At 38.2% G+C, this 13,208-nt stretch overlaps 1 protein-coding gene across 1 annotated transcript in view; it reads right to left on the reverse strand.

Moving 5' to 3' along the window:
- Positions 1–13,208, reverse strand: part of DNAJC1 (DnaJ heat shock protein family (Hsp40) member C1) — a 207,926-nt gene that overhangs the window by 124,886 nt on the left and 69,832 nt on the right. The window contains exons 2-3 of the mRNA XM_089693746.1: positions 6,713–6,814; positions 6,253–6,299 (exon numbers count right to left, since the gene is read on the reverse strand). Of these exons, the coding sequence (XP_089549872.1) occupies positions 6,253–6,299; positions 6,713–6,814 (149 nt within the window). The remainder of the gene's footprint in view (positions 1–6,252; positions 6,300–6,712; positions 6,815–13,208) is intronic.

Raw genomic sequence — 13,208 nt, forward strand, 5'->3', positions numbered from 1 at the left:
TACAAAAAAAAGGGTAAAAAAGATATTTATGATGTTTTATTATATCTATACACAAATGTATTGGCTTAAACTGAATGGATTGTTTTACAAGACGAGCGTTTACATACACCTTAAGATTTTATTAGTTACTATAAGTTTGGTAATGAACATTGCCTCATTGCAAGTGGAAATAAATAGGATTGGTGGCAGACACCAAAAGAACTGTACCTTGCTTGCTTATCATAGGCAACCATTTCTAGATTCCTTTGATGCTCTAAAGGTCAAGGTACAAAAACTATACAAACAATTATATAGCACAGTGGCTAAATGGTTAGTACTGCTGCCTGGCAGTACTAGGGTCATTGGTTCGAATACCAGCCACGGCACCACCTGCCTGGAGTTTGCATGTTCTCCCTGTGCCTGCGTGGATTTCCTCCGGGTACTCCGGTTTCCTCCAACACTCCAAAGACATACTGGTAGGTTAATTGGCTCCTGTCTAAATTGGCCCTAATATGTGTATGTATGAATGTGAGTTAGGGACCTTAGATTGTACACCCCTTGAGGGTTAGGGACTGATGTGAATGTACAATATATATGTAAAGTGCTGCGTAAATTGACAGCACCATATAAGTACCTGTAATAAATAATGAAAAATGTTAATTATTACACTGAAAGGGTTTCATTAAATTTATGATTTGTGATCTTCTAAATGAAGGTACAATAAATGGTCTCCTTTTCTTAAAGTATACGTCTTGTCATACTATGTACACTATATTAAAAATATTATAGTGACAACAATGTCCACTGATGATACATGAAGATGTGTTTATTCCCCGATATGCTAAGCCACCTACCCAAGATACATACAGAAATTCACCTGAAATCGTGTCTCAAATAAATCTATCCCTGCTCTGCACAAAAGGTTAACTAGCCAAGTCCTAGCAGAATGCGCTTCGATATTTATATATTTATTTTATCTCAATTACCAAAAAGGCCCAAAAGATTAAGTGTTTATGGGGGATTACTGCTTGCCTCCAGCAAAATCAAGGCACAAGGCCAAAAACTTAAAATGCTGTACAATGAGCCAAGAACGGGTAGATGAAGTAGCCCGTTGGAAGAAAAAAAAAACCCCCACCAGAATAACATAAAAATGATGTTACAAAATCAAGTGGCCAAAACATTAAATACTGGAGAGGATAAAGACTTTATTTGTGCAGAACCCAAATCCACAGCTATGAGCTACTAGATTTATCATCAGTTTATGGCTTTTTATACAATTTTAGTTTTAGAATGTTGCAGAATTTGTGGCACTAAAACATAATATTAGAACAAAGTGTAGAAAAAGGAAATATCAGCGGCTTAGAAAAGCATAATCCCTTTCACTGTGCAAAAATGAAAAAGCTAGAGCCACAAGGACGAATGTAAGGCCATCACAGGTGTTTAATGACCTTTTCACGAATGAGAATTAAAGACTTTCACTGTTCTTATAGAAAACCCTGCCAAATGGTTATACAAGTTCCCTGCCACTGCTGCAACCATCACAGGGAGCTGACTAAGATTGTCATACACGTGGCAATTTGTGATCACAAACAAGCAATCTATCATCGTATAAAATATTGAGTGATGCAAGACATGCAATATCGTTTCACATTTTGCAATCATCTGAAACTATTGAATGAAAAGTTAATCAGTTATAATTGTAAACTAATCCATCATTTAATAGATCTAAATTATGATTGGTTCCCTTAAACCCACAGATATTTGTTTCATCAATCAGAATTGATGGACAAAGTTCTGCCATGGCCCATCTTATAGGCAGTCGTAAATGACTAAGAGTTTACTAAAATGATCAACTGGAGAATCTTTGGTTTGCTATCTTTATGTAACTTGATCATTTTGGAGCATTGAATTGACCAAGTGTATGATTAGATCGATACATGTGGCAACCTTAAGGCTAGGTTCACATCTGTGCGGGTGCTGCTGCTGCGGATCCGCGCAAAAATCCGTGCAGCAGCACCACCCGCAAAGAGAAATGTGGACCCGTGGGCGGGTGCCATTACTTCTAATGACACGCCGCCCGCACTTGAAAATGCAACCGTACTGGGAACCGAGGTTTCCGTGCGGGCTGCGTTTTCGGAAGAAGTGCAGGGACTTCTTCTCTGCGTGTCATGGGGGTCCATTCAAAAGAATGGGCTATCGTGTCTGCGTAAAATGCGGCCCACACGGCCGCATAGATGTGAACCGGAGCTTAGGGTTCATTCAGACAGGTTAACATTTTGTACTGTCTGCTCTATTGTACAGTGTATTAAAAAAAGTGCAATGCCAAGAAGCAGCATCATAACCACAACAAATTCTGTGTATTTTTGGGTTGATTGTTCAGCAGGAAACATATTGTTTGAATAAACTCAAATTATTCTACTAAAGACAATGAAGAAAAGGTAAGACAGAAAGAATAGAGCAGAGCCAACACCAAGGATATTCAAAAACCAGTGGGTGATTCCAGAAAACAGCCTGCAGCCACTAAAACAAGAAGTAAACTGAATTGCTCCACGTTCTAATGGTACAGGTCCTCTTTGGTGGTGCTAGCTATAGCAGTCCATCATAAATGGAAAATCAGATATGTCATATGAACAATGCTGCACTCTAGTATCCCTCCGCCCACACATTTATTCAGCTTCTGCTCCAGCCCCATCAGTCGCCTCTCTAACGCGTTTCGCTACAACAGGACTGTAGAAACAAGTTCAAAACAGAGAAAAACGCATCAACTAGACAAGCCTAGCAGACCAGACCTAAACTTTGAAAAAAGCTATTTGTATAAAGATACTGTTGTGTATAAAATGCTTGAATTGAAATTGCTTTTTATCTGACCCATCATGTTGTAGTGATATTTTTCTTAAATTCATTTATATTTCTGTAGCACTTTTCTCTCTGGGGACCATGCTTAATCTTCTCTTGGGGAAGATGGCGAGGCAGCCATCTTGGGCATGCTCAGAATATCATCATAGGGTCAAATGATCAGCATGTCTTTGGAGTGTAGGAGAAAAACAGAGTGCCTGGAGGAAAACCACACGGACATAGGGAGAACATGCAAACTCCATGCAAGGTCCTCATCAGATTTCAAACTAAGGACACCAGGAAAACCACACGGACATAGGGAGAACATGCAAACTCCATGCAAGGTCCTCATCAGATTTCAAACCAAGGACACCAGTGCTGCAAGGCATAAGTGAAACCACTAAGAAACTATGCTGCAAATCAAGGAGCATTTTTTTTAAAGCAGTGAATATGACATTCACTGCAGTTAAATCAAACACTAATTTCAGAAACATGCCCCAGGAAGACACCTGCAGTGAATGTTTGGTGAAGGTAGATTTATAAACATAGCCATAAGCCTGCAGCACTGTAGATATAAAATGAACAGTTAACCCAACACCAGCAGTGTGATTGCAGTCTCAGCTGGGTGGTGGAGAAGGTCCCCCATTGTTGCCATAAGAAGGGACCCCCTAATCAGCTGCCAAAGTTTAAAAAAAAATCCTGAAAATGCCCTATAAATGTGCCAGACTACAAAGAATATGTAGTTTCTAGCACACCCCCTCAAAAACAGAAGATGTCTACATGTCCTAGACAACCCTAAAAAACAAGGAGGTTTATTTAAGGATAGGCAGTCATGCCATATCATTTCTTTATGCCCCACTGGCCAACTGTGCATCCTGATCAGACAGCACAAATACAGCCTTCAATTATAGAGCCATTAACTACAACTTGCATACAGCTGTGTCAGTTTAAAAACTTAAAATGAATGGGATCCAAACAGTTCGTTAAGAGCTTGCCTCCTAATGTTACATGCGTTAAAAACGTTTTCTGACAGTTAACGGTACAGTGCAACATTTTACCATCTAAAAGTGAATGCTAAACATTTAACCTACCATAAATTTATTTCATTCTGTATATGTAAATCCCAAGAGTGCTGTAGCCATCAGCAAAACCAATGGTAGTACCTTATAACGATACCCAAATTAATTCAGCGTTCACCTAAGATTGACAAGTCTGCTTGCAGACCTTTGGCTGTTTGTGGACTACAAGTTCCAGCATGCCTAACTGGAAAGGTATACTTGAGACTTTTAGCTCCCCAATGGCGGTTCACGGATATCCAGCCAAGGAGGAACCTTCCGTGAAATGCCTGCTGACTACTTAGCAGAAGATTTAAGCCTTTCCTTAAAGACAAACAAAATGATGAATAGGGGCCAACTTACACAATACCTTAAACTAATGGGAATAGGGGAAGCAGTTTTCTTTTTTTCACCGTTTAAGTCATGGATCTACCGCAAACACATTTGAAAGACGTTAAGTCGCATAAGGGGTTCTGTAAGCTCTGCAGTCCTGCAGCATGATGAATTGCACTTTACAGCAATGAAAAATGTACGGAGGCCCCGGTTTGAAACCTGCCTTTGTACTGCATTGTAACCGACTGGTCCGGCTCGGAGATAAAGATCAGCTGCCTGGCAGCCTTTAAAACACACACTTCAACTTGTTCTCCCTTTTGGGTTGTACAGCGGTCTTGTGCCAGGAGCCATGGCCAAAAAGTGTGTCTAATGAAGTGTCTGAGATGAGTAAATAAGAAATTAATGTTAGCAAACAGCTGATTTCAATGCAGTGCTGAGAGTCTATGAAGGATTTGATTTGTTGCCCATCCATGTGCACCCCTAGTAATGCAATGCACCTAATTCTGCCTATAGCAATTTTTAAATAATGTATTATCCATTGCAGCCTAATATTATGCGGCATTGGAGCATAAATCCCCTTAGCAACTAGATTCCGTGTTTAAATTTCTCAGTGCAGGTTAAAAAAATGAAAGCTAATATATGATTGGTTGCTATGGCCAAAAGGTCTACTTTTACTTCAGTATTCATAAAGCAGCCTTGCCCCCACCCCCCCCCCACAGCTACCCCGTGGTTTCCCATTATAATAGGACTGCAACATCCTTTGTGCTTGTGTTGTGTGGAAGCAAATACTCCAAATAAAGGCATTCTCTGACCATACAGCAAGCTCTGGCAATAATGATTTGGTGTACAGAATGCTAGTGTTTCTCAAACTTATTATAGTATGTGGCCTTTTTAATCAAGTGTTGGCCAAATTCCATAAAATATCTGCCGTGTTATCTCAAATAACCCCAAACATATGTACATATTGTTATTGGGCCCCCTGCATATGGTCAGCATATTATATAAAGACACACCTTCTCGCTACGGGGGGGGGGAGGGGGGTGTCTACAATACCACCCAAATTCATGTATGTATAAACCTGAAATATCTTCAGGTTATTTGCAGGCACTGGGAGCCAAGGTCAGCAGGATCACATCAGGAATAAAAACGCAGGTGTGTGCGTTCTGTGCGCTGACCTAAGCCTTGTATGTATTACCATGGCTATACCATGCAGGTGTACATGACTGCTGCAGTAGTGGCGGCCCCAGATGCAGAGATATATTTGCAGTGGCGTATCACAAAGCTCATGTGCAAGGCATGTCACCCTCTAAATGTGCATCAGTATCTTTCAAGCAACGCGCTCTGATTTTGAAAGCAAGCAGGCAAATATAGTATTTTTTTGTCTTTATCTCCTATCACACTTATAATGAAAACATTAAATATGGTAAAAAAAGAAAAACTTTAAAATGTGTTAAAACTTAAAAAAAAAGTAGTCTCAACTTCTAAGCAATATCTATATATGATCACAATAAGCATCAAAGTTTTTTTTTTGAGGGGGGATGAGGTATGAAAATTTTGAAATACAAATGTATTTATAAAATGCAACATTGTTGCAAATTCCTAAACACAGCAACAGTTAAAAAAAGGATACATAGAATTATATATTAAACTGAGAAAATTGAGCTCAAACTGAAAACCAGCATTCAATAAGGTTGATAAGGGTCAATGCACGATGGCTTGAAAAAACACCAGTGCTCTTAGCACAAGAAAATGCTCAATTTTGAGCATTTTTTGTACTAGAATTTAGGAGCGTTTTTTTTTCTGCTAGAAAACCACTCTCAAAAATAAAAAACACAAGGGGGTTTTTTTGCCTCTAAACGCTGAGCTTAAAATATGCCTCTAAAAGTTCTAATGTATATAGACACAGGATAACATTCGTTGCTTCTACAAGCAAAACTCCTCTGGGAGCAGCATTTTTTTAAGCAAGCGCACATGGACCCTTAAAGAGCAAATATTGTAAAATTTACCAGCAGAGAAATGTATTTTTTTTCTGAAACATGAGCATCCTTACCTTGCTCTCCTTTCTTCATCTTTTAATACCTCATATATTGCTACCAACTGAAAAAAAGGTAAAAAAAAAAAAAAGAGATCAGTCTAAAAATAAATAAGGTGGAATTATGCAAAGAAATTGCAGCAATTCATGCTATCTCTAATGTAAAGAGAACAGTACTATTTTATTCTAATTTAAATCACTTGTCCCAACCATCTAATTACTGCTACAGAGTGAGAAATAGATAATAGTGATACAACTTTAACTAAACCAATGGTTGCCAGCTGAAATCACGATTTACAAGCATATCACTTTAAGAAAAAAAAAAGACGAAAACCAAAACAGAAAAAAAAGAGGACAAGTACAAAATTAAAACCAAAACCAAAAACATACAAATTAAAATCAAAAGACAGAATTAAAAAATAATAAAAATAACATCAAAAAATGCAATCACAATTTTCACAATACATTGAGGACTTACTTGTCTGAACTGAGTTTCTGCGTTTTCCTCCTTGTTCTTGTCTGGATGAAGTATTAAGGAGAGCCTGCGATAGGCTTTCCTGATGTCAGCAGATGAAGCATCCTGAAAAACAAGAAGAAGTGGGAGGGGGATGAGGGAAACACAAAGCAAACTTTTGTAGAGACTCTGAAATTCCCAGAGCCTCGTTAAGATGTAGAGATAGCCAACCAAGCACAGAACCTTAGGCAATGAAATTCGAGACGCCAGCGAACAAGCTAGAGTGACCCACATGAATGAACAATTATTCAGCCTAATTTCACTTTTTTTTTCCAACTTCTCCACAAATATTGGACCTGACCCTTGCAAAGCAGATCTTGTTTTCTTTTGCGCTCAGAAATATTAACTAAAAAAGCTTCATGAGATTTAGAAACATCCTAGGACTTCATGGTGTTTTAGCCCAAGAAACATCCACACCAAGGTAAGAAGGGGATTAAAATATAGGATTGTATTCAGAATTTATATCCTATTCTTGTATCTCGCAAAATCAACCAAATATTGTGGACTAATAGCTCAATCGGTCTCAGTGATGCTAGAAGTGTAGGAACGTTTTAGGTAGGATTTATGACATTAATTTTCCAAAGAAGCACAGAAGCATCTAATCGTTTGAAAAATCAAACTTTACTATATACCATATTTTTTAAGCAGCAATATTAGGATGGAATATGTTGAATAAAATACGGAGTAATTGAGATGCTTATTAAAATGTGAGTGTGATCTATCTTTTCTGTGACTGTTTGTTTACCATAAAAAACAAAACAAAAAACAAGCTACAGTCACAAACCCACAAATTAAGATAAATTATTATAATAGGCATAATTACACAGATTTTAATTTCCACAATTAAGGCAAAAGAAAAAAAAAAATGAAAAACAAAACAAACATTCAAAAGCCATTTTTTAAAACTCTATAATCACTCAAGTAGTTAACATATTAACATCATTTACAGGAAGTTATATAGTCAATGACTTTTCTATTTTATTTTATATTTTCTAGTTTATAAAAGTTTTTTTTTTAACTGTTGTGCTATGTATATTTATTTATGAATAATATCATTCTTTTAACAAATAAACAATAAATATATGACAAAGGTTTCCCAGAGCACTGTGGGTTAGCTAAGGAGCACAGTACAAAATGATCTGCTTACTTTGAGGCATTATTTGTGGGGCTGATTTACTAATACTAGAGAGTGCAGAATCTGGTGCATCTGTGCATGGTAGCCAATCAGCTTCTAATTTCAGCTTGTTCAATAAAGCTGCGATAAAAAAGAAGCTGGAAGCGGATTGGTTTCTATGCAGATCTGCACCAGGTTTTGCACCCTCCAGTTTTATTAAATTAACCCCTGTCTGACAAAAGTCTGCACTGACTAACTGAAATTTCCAGGATGAATCTTTGTTGATGGGCTTTGAGCTGTTTAAACAAGGGGCTTCTTTCATCAAATACAACCAAGAGCATTTCAAATGCGAAAAGGAGCTTAAATTGCAATTTTGCAGTCAAATCTGGGAAAATCCCCACTATGTGTTTGTTATGTGTTGTTATGTGTTCCCCTTTCACACCGCATCCCTAAAATAATTTTGAAAAATGTTTCTCCCCTTTCTGGTTGTTTCTTTGGAACAAGGTTATACATAGGGCATAGGCAGCTTGGAAGATATTCTGAACAATTTCAAAGTGCAATGAGGGGACAGACTTTTTTCTTTTTAATGCATTACATACAATGGACCCAAGGCTTGAGCTCTTTAAGGCTCCATGTACACGGGGCATTTTGAAAACGCTGGTAACGCTAGCTGTGTAAAGTCACGTTAAAAACAGGAGTTTTTCAGCTTTTTTGTATTAGCGTTTAGCTGCGTTTTTCCAATTTTGCGGTTTTTACTAAAAAATAAAAAAAATTTTTGGTCAAAAAAACATAAAAAAACTTCGGTTTGCGGCGTTTTACAGTGTCAGAGCATTTTTACAGCTGAAACAACTCCTCTAGAAACCCACTAGTTCTGTTTTTTTCCAGCCAAAAAACGTTGATTCCAGTCTATGTGTGCATGGACACATAGGATAACATGCTGGGGTGTTTACTGGCTGTAGAAAAAAATGCCAAAAACAAAAAAAGTCAGTAAAAAAAAAACATCCAGTGTGCATGAGGACTTACCCTTTGTCAGTTTACTACTGCTTAGAGCTCTGAGCGCAGTACAGGTAGGGTTAACCACAAGGTAAACAAAACCCCACAGCTCCCTCCCTAACGTAACATAAAAAGGGAACGCTAGGGAGGATTATAAACAACCAAAAAAGGTAAGCAGCAATGATTTTTTTTTTGCTAGTTATTTTATGAATGGGCACATTAAAAGGGGTGTTGTCCCTATTTGGTTGTAAAAGTGAAAATCAACCTTACTTTTAAGTGAACTCCAGGCACAAAAAATTACATTTAAATGTACTCCTCCGTAGCCTAAAAGCATATAAATCCATTTTCTGGTTAGCACTTCTGCCTGGCAGTACTAGGGTCATGGGTTCGAATCCCAACCACGGCACCACCTGCCTGAATTTGCATGTTCTCCCTGTGCCTGTGTGGGTTTCCTCCGGGTACTCCGGTTTCCTCCCACACTCCAAAGACATGCTGTTAGGTGAATTGGCTTCTGTCTAAACTGGCCCTAGTATGTGTATGTATGGGACCTTAGATTGTACACCCCTTGTATGTATGGGACCTTAGATTGTACACCCCTTGAAGGTTAGGGACTGATGTGAATGTACAATATATATGTAAAGCACTGCGTAAAATTGACAGCGCTATAAAAGTACCTGAAATAATAATACTTTTCTGTGTACTAAATAGCTTTTCAAACCAGATATTACATGGTTAAAATAGTGGTGACATCATCACTGTTCTGCACACAGCCTATAGAGGGTGGAGCTAAAGGAAGGCGGAGGGAGACTCAGCAGGCCCCACCCACTACAGGCTGCCTGCAGAAAAACTACAGCAGGGGTGGAGACAAGGCCAGTAACCGTTTTCATTACAGGAGTAGATTTCTACTGGAGTACTCCACAGATCTGGGAGAAACACACAAAACACACCAAGATCCGAGTAAGAACACAAACATGGCTTTTAGACAATACTTGCTTAGCCCGAGTTTATCTTTACAGTTCAACCTGCTTATTTAAAATCAGAACACACAATAATAATATGTAATATTTTTTTAAAAAGAGTATTTTTTTTTGTTCTGACTATAATAAATATACGTACAAATGTTGAAAGGTATGTCATGGACATACTTAAATTGGACACACAAGCCTCGCTATCCATTGCGACCACAAACAATACAATACCTAAAATTCGCACCGGACTACAACGCTAGACAAAGGATCATTCCCAAACTGGACTCATTGATTTTTAGACCACAAATATTCCAAAAAATAAATATGCAGTTGCATGATGACCATGCACACAGACAGAGGTGCTGGTCAGGTGACCAATTTCTGTCTTCTTTATTTATTGTATTTATTACAGGTACTTATATAGCGCCATCAATTTGCGCAGCGCTTTTACATATATATATATTGTACATTCACATCAGTCCCTAACCCTCGAGGGGTGTTAGAGTTTCAATATTCAATCACTGTTAGGTGGACAGCTATAGACATGCCACATATCATGCAATGGTACCTGCTATAGTGATCTGACCAGCACATAGTCACTACAATACTATTTCACCAACATGCAGCAATGTATTTTACTTTGATTTTATTTAATATAATTACCAGCGTTTAAAAAGGAACATAAGACAACTGCAAAATACTCAAAATATTCCAAGATCTAACACTCACTTCCAAAACTCAACTAGCTGCAAAGAATTCAAATGACATACAAAGAAAGGGAGTTTAACCCCTTCCTGATGACATTCTAAAAATTTACAACATGATTTGTCCATCTGAAAGCCAGGCACACCCTTCTGTTATGACGTGACGTGATACAAAGCCTGACATACAATGACAATCACAACTGTTGTAGTCTTTACTTCCTTAGATTGTAAGCTCCTTGAGGGCAGGGACTGATGTGTAAACTGTCAGCACTATACAAAGGCCAATAATAATATTAACAATAATAATACTTTCCTTTGCTCTTTGGCAAAAAAAGTAAAAATAAAGAAATAAAATACCAAAATAATAATAATAAAGATACATTGAAAACAATTTACTTTTCGGTTCATCTCCACAAACAACCCTAATCCATTTTAAATTTGCTTTACAAAATTGTTTACATAACGTAGGGCTACAATAGGTCTTTCATTTTTGGCATACAATAAGCCAAGACTAGAATATAAGATAGTAAAAAATTTTTTTTAATGTGTTTAAAACTGCAGTACAAAAAAAAAAACATTAAGCACATAATTCTACAATATAAGGTGTATTATGGAAGTGGAGGTCAACGGAGGATTTATTTTCCCATTTTCCATTAAATATGACAGCAAGCAGGTAATTAAACACCATTACAACCAGGGGCGGACTGACCATTTGGAAACTCGGGCACTGCTCGAGGGCCCGGGGTCAGTAGGGGGCCCCATGAGATGCCCCTGGTACCTTTTTCATAGGCTTTTTTGAGTTTGGGCAAGGACACAGGGGCCCCATGATTCCCTATTGCCCAGGGGGCCCCATGAGTTGTCAGTCTGCCCCTGATTACAACCAATAAAATTCTTGAAAAAAAAATCTTAACAATAACGGTTCCTCATAGGATAACATTTTAATCAATGGCTTAAAACAATCCAACTCTGAAAGGTCAGGACAGCTCTGACTTTGAAGGGGTTAAAAGGATTACGGAGCGAACACCATGGGGAAGGACATAAAGATATACAGATGTTCCGCTACTTTCTAAAAATGTTACAAAGCAACAAAAGTAATATAATATACATAGGCAACAAAAAATACTAACAGGAACAACAGCTTCTGTAAAGATGCATTTCATGCCGAAATTCTTTTTTGCAGGAAGCCTTAAGAAGGTCAGCGCCTCTTTTGTATATTATATTCACAATAGGAGCAACAATTGCTCTTTGAAGCACAGTGTTTTCAAACATATGAAAACCTTTTGCAATCTATATAAATGTGGCGGATACTGGTAAGGAAGATACGAATGTGATTTCCAAGGACGTTTACGCTGAAAGTACTCTGCTTCACTGTGTGTTATAAGATGCACGCCGACGACTCACAATTACGGTGCTACATGTGCTTATGGCTTGTAATGTTTTTCAAATTCTCTTTCGAACAAAGAAAAAAAAAACTTTGTCCAATGTAAACACATTGTGCAAAATGACAGATTCTGAATAACGATGACAACTATTGACATCTGCCATCCACCTAACTGCCATCCACCTAACCCCCTCCCCCACCCCTTCTCAACACACACACACTGGAGAAAAAGTGTTTTCAACTTCAGTTTGCATGAGCATGCATGGATATAAAAGGGGCGATTTACTAAAACAGATGCACACAGAATCTTGTGGAGCTCTACACAGCAACCAATCTGCATCCAGGTTTTAGTCCCTGTTCACATCGGGTGCGACTTGGCATGTCGGGTGACTTGCAAATCGTATGCCAAGTCGCACCCTATTACCTGTGTCAGATGTCTTGCAAATCACAAGGAAATCGGCGGGTCACCAGATTTTGAAATCATGCGACTTCACTGTAAGTTGCACGATTTCAAAATCAGCTTTGATGTGACCAGGGTGTGAGTGTCAAAGCTTCATTGAACAAGCTGAAGTAATGCAGGCCATACATGGTTCAAATTCCAAATGATTTTTTGTCTGAAAATTGGTAATCCGATGGTACCATCATTTATTTCCAAAATCGGCCAACCAAGTCATAAAGTTCACCCCATATAACAGGCAAAACTTCTGTTCCTTCCAGGTCACGGCTCATGCACATATTTTTTTCGGAAAAATGATCGTATGATTTGACCATCAAGTCGAAAATTGGTCGTTTGCCACAAATTTTCCCACATGCCCAATCACCAAAAAGGGGAGGAACCATGAAAATCGTCCGATGCCATTGACCCACTAACAGAGCGAAAATCGGCCAATTATTCTTAGGTCCGATTTTCGGATGAAAAATCAGTCGAATTTCGACTCATGCATGGCCGGCCTTAGAAGCGGATTGGTTACTATGCACAGCTGCACCAGATTCTGTGTGCACTAGTTTAGTGTTTTTGTTTGCATTATCCATGTATGTGTTCTCTTCAGGTTATTTAAAGTCTTGTTTTCAGTCAAATAAGAAATACTACAAATTCATATTTCAAATCTGCTGCTGCTGGCGAATGCGGGTTTCAGAAAATTGGTTTACAGATTTAATCCGACTAGACCTGTATAGCCTTGTGAAAAACAGGATATCAGTGGAATTGGTCAAAGGAGAGAAGGTCCGCATGATCCTTCAATGCTAGAAGAGACAAGCAATCTGTTTTTTGTTGCAAAAGGCAACAAGTGCAGAGGTGGTG

This window comes from Staurois parvus, unplaced genomic scaffold, assembly GCF_062004578.1.
Source record: "Staurois parvus isolate SC_StPar_1 unplaced genomic scaffold, SC_StPar_1.0 ptg000636l, whole genome shotgun sequence".
NCBI lineage: Eukaryota > Metazoa > Chordata > Amphibia > Anura > Ranidae > Staurois > Staurois parvus.